The 5,712-nt window shown below is 34.3% G+C and overlaps 1 protein-coding gene and 1 long non-coding RNA gene across 4 annotated transcripts in view; one reads left to right on the top strand and one right to left on the bottom strand.

Annotated features, from left to right (window-relative positions):
• The window catches only part of LOC112160739, a 13,889-nt gene extending 12,393 nt beyond the window's left edge, over window positions 1-1,496 (bottom strand). For both annotated transcript variants that reach the window (XR_002921723.2, XR_002921722.2), the window contains exons 1-2: window positions 1,375-1,496; window positions 881-1,087 (exon numbers count right to left, since the gene is read on the bottom strand). This is a non-coding gene — a long non-coding RNA (uncharacterized LOC112160739). The remainder of the gene's footprint in view (window positions 1-880; window positions 1,088-1,374) is intronic.
• Window positions 1,076-5,109, top strand: arl6 (ADP-ribosylation factor-like 6). 2 transcript variants are annotated; one of them, XM_024295506.2, is made up of 8 exons: window positions 1,076-1,215; window positions 2,020-2,173; window positions 2,286-2,347; window positions 2,503-2,571; window positions 2,647-2,741; window positions 2,939-3,068; window positions 3,404-3,459; window positions 4,375-5,109. In XM_024295506.2, exons 2-8 carry the CDS (start codon window positions 2,054-2,056, stop codon window positions 4,398-4,400), a joined length of 558 nt encoding a protein of 185 aa, XP_024151274.1. In that variant the 5' UTR covers window positions 1,076-1,215; window positions 2,020-2,053; the 3' UTR covers window positions 4,401-5,109. The 2 variants fall into 2 exon arrangements, with proteins under 2 accessions (XP_024151274.1, XP_024151275.1); XM_024295507.2 differs by having other exon boundaries at window positions 1,082-1,215; window positions 2,025-2,173.
• The last annotated feature ends 603 nt before the right edge of the window (window positions 5,110-5,712 follow it).

Below are 5,712 nucleotides of genomic sequence, written 5' to 3'. Positions count from 1 at the left end.
CATGACTGAAATATTTTCACTGTGGAAGTTTTTTTTCTTTTTGAGAAGATGATACAACAATGGATTATGGATTTCCATGCGGTGCAGACAAAATCTTTTATGGTAAATGGAGTAGACTTGTGTAGCGCTTTTCCAGCTTCCTCAAAAGCCCAAAGTGATTTACAGTCACAGTCCCATTCACCCATGCACACAGCCATGGCAGCTCTGCTGCCAAACACTGGCGCCAACCTATAACCACCAGAGGCAATTGTATTCCCCAAGGACACTTTGACACATGGGTAGGTAAGGCGGGACAAGAACCTGCAATCTTCCTCTGCGCCACAGCCACCTTGTATGAAATAAGAGGCCCATTATGAGACAACAGCTTTCTGAATTTATAAATACATTTCCCAAAAGCTTTTTAAAACCATAATAAGTCAATTATAAACCTCAAAGTGTTGGACTATTGGTGCCAAACCAGCAGGTAAACATCCACGACTTTCTCTATCATAAGATAAAAAAATATATATATTATTTAATTTTGATTTATTAGATTTTCAACTTCTTTTGAATTTTTTTTGCATTGTTTATGTAAAAAAAAACATGCATTAAAAGAAATATTACCATTTGAGAGGCTGGCCAATATTTTTAAATGGTCCTGACACTGAGAGGCATGTAGACTTTAACGGTCCTCCTCTTTCAATGTAAAACTTTTGTTTTTGACAGATTTATTTAAAATTGGACTTTGTTCTGATTCATTCTTTCATAAGTCAGCCAAATTTTATTTATCATAGAGTTTTAACTTCATGGTTTATCTTTCAAGTGATTTTTTTTTTTATAAGAAAAACACAGCTTTTAATAATAATAATAATAATAATAATAATAATAATATCTCCCCCACCTCCTCATTTCCGCTTTCCCAGTCGCCCGAGTGCTTCCAAACCAATCACAGCTCAGCAGGGCACTAGACAGCTCATAGATACGAGTGACGTCACATCCGCATCCCCGATTGCAGATTTGAGGCTTCGTCCTTGTTTGGATCAACCATAGGTGGCAGATTTGAGCCGGCCCGACGGTCTCATAGCAACACGGTGTAAATAACAGGGAGCTGCAGAGCACGAACACAAAAAATAGATTTTAAAAGACAAAATAATTAGACGTCCGTTCATTGCGGGTGAAATAGATGAATGAGACTAAGAACTTCAACCGGAGCAAAGCCGTCCAGCGAAATTCCCGGTAAATACGAACTCTACTAAACAAACTTGGAGAGGATCATCATACAAGCTAACGGAGGCGATAACACGAGAAGCAGCGTTGTACGATGTTAAAATCAGAGTGCTTTTTTGATTTGTTTGTTTTACAATTTGTATACAGGCAACGGCAAGTAAGACTGACCTCGGTGCAGCTTGTAATGTATAGAAAGATGAAGTAATTATGCTAAGAGGCTAAATGTTAGCTTAGAGTTGCTAGCAAGTGTAAGAACAGGAGATTAAATGGCTGTTAGCGAGTCTGGAAACGTTTGAATGTGTGAAAGCATTAACAAGTTGTAACAGGTAATAACAACCACTACAGAGAGTTGTGTGGAGCTAACTTTTATAAGCAAATATAGATAACGTTAGCATATAAACACTCAGACCCTTGAGCAGTTTGACAAAATGTTTTTTCATCTGAATGAAAAGAAAAGCTAGTTTATATTCACTCCTTCATCTGAGGGACATACAAAAACACACATTGAAATCACTGCTGGGCATTCCTAAAAATAAATAAATACATAAATAGATGAATAGGTAAAATAATATCCTTTTTGTCAAGTAGTAGTCATGCCATTAAGGTCTTAACTGTTTGATTTTTATTTTTTAATATATATTTTCCTTTTTTTTATTAATAGATGATTTTTTACAGTTTTCTGGACTATCCAATAATAATAAAACTTGGTTTTTACTTATCAGTTCTTTCACTCAGAAGTAAAAAGTAAAAAAAAAAACATCTAAGGTAATATTTTGATTATATAATATCTTAAAAGTGTTCTATTTCTTGAAGATTAGACACGCGGCTGATGATTACTAGCTAGTCAATGGGGCTGTTTGACAAGCTGGTCGGATGGCTGGGGTTGAAGAAGGAGGTCAATGTACTCTGTCTCGGTCTGGACAACAGCGGGAAAACCACCATCATCAACAAACTCAAACCTTCTAATGTAAGTCATTATACTTCTATAACATCTTCAGCTTTATTTAGCATTAATTCTATATGTCCTTTGTGTATTCTAATTCGTATGACAACTGATGATATACTTCCTTTTCTTTCAGGCTCAGGTTCAAGACATCGTTCCAACAATTGGCTTCAATATAGAGAAGTTTAAAACATCCAGGTCTGTTCATCACATTTTCTATTGAAAATACAATTTGTTAAATTAAAATTTTGCTTTATTTTTACTTTCCCCCCCCTGATTACTACATATTTATGGAAAAATAATGTTTATTTTTTTATTTAAATGCAATTTACACTTTTCTCTTCTCTTTAAAGCCTTTCTTTCACAGTCTTTGACATGTCCGGTCAAGGCCGATACAGAAATCTTTGGGAACACTATTACAAGTTAGTACACTTGGGGTAGATATTTAAACCCTTTTCCCAGTGATATGTGTGTTAATGACTTTAATTTTATCACAGGGAAGGCCAGGCTATCATATTTGTCATTGATAGTGCAGACAAACTGAGGATGGTGGTGGCTAAAGAGGAGCTGGACACATTACTAAATCATCCTGGTGAGATCACGTTTCTAAACCTTCTCTACTCACTACGCAAAACTTTAAATTCACCTTTTAAAGTGTTTATCAAAACAGTAAATGTTTCCTACACTTTCAAGCTGGCTTAATTGGAAGAAGTTGTTTTTTTTGTTGCTTGAATTTGAAAAAGTTATTTTCTGATATCTGAGCCTGACAGTTACTCTGTCTCACTGCAGACATCAAACACAGGAGGATACCCATATTGTTTTTTGCTAACAAGATGGACGTCAGGGACGCTCTGTCTTCTGTCAAGGTCTCACAACTTCTCTGCTTGGACAACATTAAAGACAAACCTTGGCACATCTGGTATGAAGTCTCACACACACACACAAGCTCCTGTGATGGCGTTTTATTGCTTTAATTTATTAAGTATTAAATAACATTTTCAAAATATTTTTAATGTTTGTTTCTCACATATTGGTTAAGGATAAGTTACTGCATCTAAAATCAAACTTTTGACAAAGAACCACATAAATCCTTAATCAAAAACAAACAATTAGCGTTAAATCAAATCTAAGTTCCAGAGAGATCGGGAACAGATCAGATTTAGGGTTCTGTGTTTCTATGTGAATCACTCAAGCCCTGTTTGTTAAGCATGTCGATTCTTGTGTCTCAATGAGGAAATATTTTATTTTTTTCAGCGCCACCGATGCTCTGAAGGGAGAAGGTTTACAGGAGGGTGTCGACTGGTTACAAGGTACCACAGTTAAAATGTAGAGTACTGTGTTTACTAGACTGACATGAACCTGGCAGTACTGCATTCATGTTCACAGTGTTATTTGTTTTTTGATGCTAACATTTTTCTTAAATAAAAATTATGTAGATGGAAAGATTAAACACATTTTAAACCCAGGATCCTTCAGAACAATAATGCACATGCTTCCAGTGGAAAACAGGCTTTTTAGCATTTTCCATTTATTCAAAAATCACTTTCTTTTTGTTTGTTATAGAGTGATGTTCAGAGATGCATGAATGGGGAAAAATATCACTTTGGAGTTTTGTTTTTTTTGAGGAATAAACATTATAATACACTTAAACGTTTAAAAAGGTTGATTTTGTATAATATAGGCACTTTAATAAAACATATTTTTGTTATTTCTATCCTATTTCAATTTTTTTCTTTTTTTTTGGATTTCCAGAAACTGGAATCCAATCAGATTCTGTTTTGACTTTCATTTTGTTTATGTTTGATGCTTTCACTCACAATCCTGTGTAGATCAAATTATACAGTGAGTACTGAGTGTTTTTCAGTGTCGTGTTGCTCATTGTGTTTCTGTAGACAGTGTCAACCCTCTCAGCCTCACCCGGACTTTTGTGTGTTTGCTAAACTAGTGAATATTCAAAGTCAACTTGAACTGAAATAATTTCCAGATCCTATTTGAAGTCTAAAGTCTCTGAAATATTAGCCGCTCCTTATGCAGATCATTGTTTTAGGTCTCATATCTAATACGCATTGTTGAACATGGAGTCAGACTACCCAATAGAAACTCCTACAGTAAATGTAAATCTGTTTATTTGACTAATTCATGTGTTCTCTTCCCTCCTGAAACCACCGATTAAATTTGCTCACTGTTTTACTGAATATTATTAAAAACAACTTTTTTCCCCACAGATCAAATCAAGCAAATGAGAACATGAGAGCATGAGGAGGACCTGCAGCATTTCCATCCAAATATTGGCTTTTTTGTTGAAAGAGGCTTTTATTTTGTTACCAAAGTTTCCGTTTACATTGTTCTGATTGTATTTAATATGAGGCATCCTTGTTATCTGTAGCTGCTTTCAGTAAAGTCAGTGTTAGTTGCACTTTTTTTGTTTCAAATTAGTTTGAATGTGCTATAAAAGGAAACCTTTGGCTTTTTGTGAAGCCACAGATCTTTTTTTTTCTTTAAATAACAGTTAGTTTACAATGTATTTAGACATTTTCTCAATTGGATTTTGAAGCACAGAGCAGTGAAATGATTCACTTTTCAATTTAAAAGCTGTGCAGCTGATATCACTGTAAAGATTCTTCGCCAGTCATGCTTTTATTAGGCCATGGATAGAGTCAGTATTATTTGAAATGTGGGTAGTTTGTTTCTTTTTGTTGTTTTCTTTTTCTTTCTTTTTTTTTTACAAACTTCATTCCAGTAAATTGTGTTTTGGCATCAATTATGACATTTCATTCTTTCTGGATCTCACTCCTCAGCTTTACTGTAGTCATAGCTGCAGTAATAACTGACTCAAGTCAGAGATAGCTACATTTTATATACTTGTAAGTGTTTTTAATGTATTTTAATTGCTTATTTTGCTGTAAAAATGGGCAATATTTGTTTCTATGTTAGTTTGTGAATAAAAACTTCTCTCATTGTTTGTTCTAAGTTCATTGCTGAAAGAGAAACAGTTATTTGATGGACGTTTTTTGATTTAGTCTTGATGATTTTGTAAGTTGAACAATAAAATCAGAGGGTAAAAGTCTTTGTCTTTGCTAGTTAGAGCTTTAGAGGGTAAAAGCTGCTTAATTTGTATCATATGAGTTTGGCGAATTTGCTGAAATTGTTAAATAAGATCATGTTGATGTCAAAATGTATAAACCAGAAACATTCTGGTCAACAGGTTAGGTCATTATAAGAAGGCCATTACTAACTTTATTTAAAAATCTTTTCAGTTTCATATCTATGACATGATAAAGAGAGGAGTGATTTTTTTAGATGCTGTTATTGGCAAATGTGGGAATTATATTTTTACTGCAGCCAATAGTAAACAAAGATTATGCCTGAGTGATTCATTTGATCGATTAACGTGCTTTGAGTCACATCTTCCAGGCTGCCCAAACACAACTCTGAAACTTCAGTTTCAAGACAAAATCTACAGGAGAAACTTGACGGAATTAAACAGCTGTAGTTTTTCCACATCACACTATAGTGTGGCTATTGGTGTTAAATACAGTTTCTATATATTACAAAAAAAGCAA

Source organism: Oryzias melastigma, linkage group LG3 (assembly GCF_002922805.2).
Source record: "Oryzias melastigma strain HK-1 linkage group LG3, ASM292280v2, whole genome shotgun sequence".
NCBI lineage: Eukaryota > Metazoa > Chordata > Actinopteri > Beloniformes > Adrianichthyidae > Oryzias > Oryzias melastigma.
Note: the sequence above shows the minus strand (reverse complement) of the source record. Positions and strands in the feature narration are given on the sequence as shown.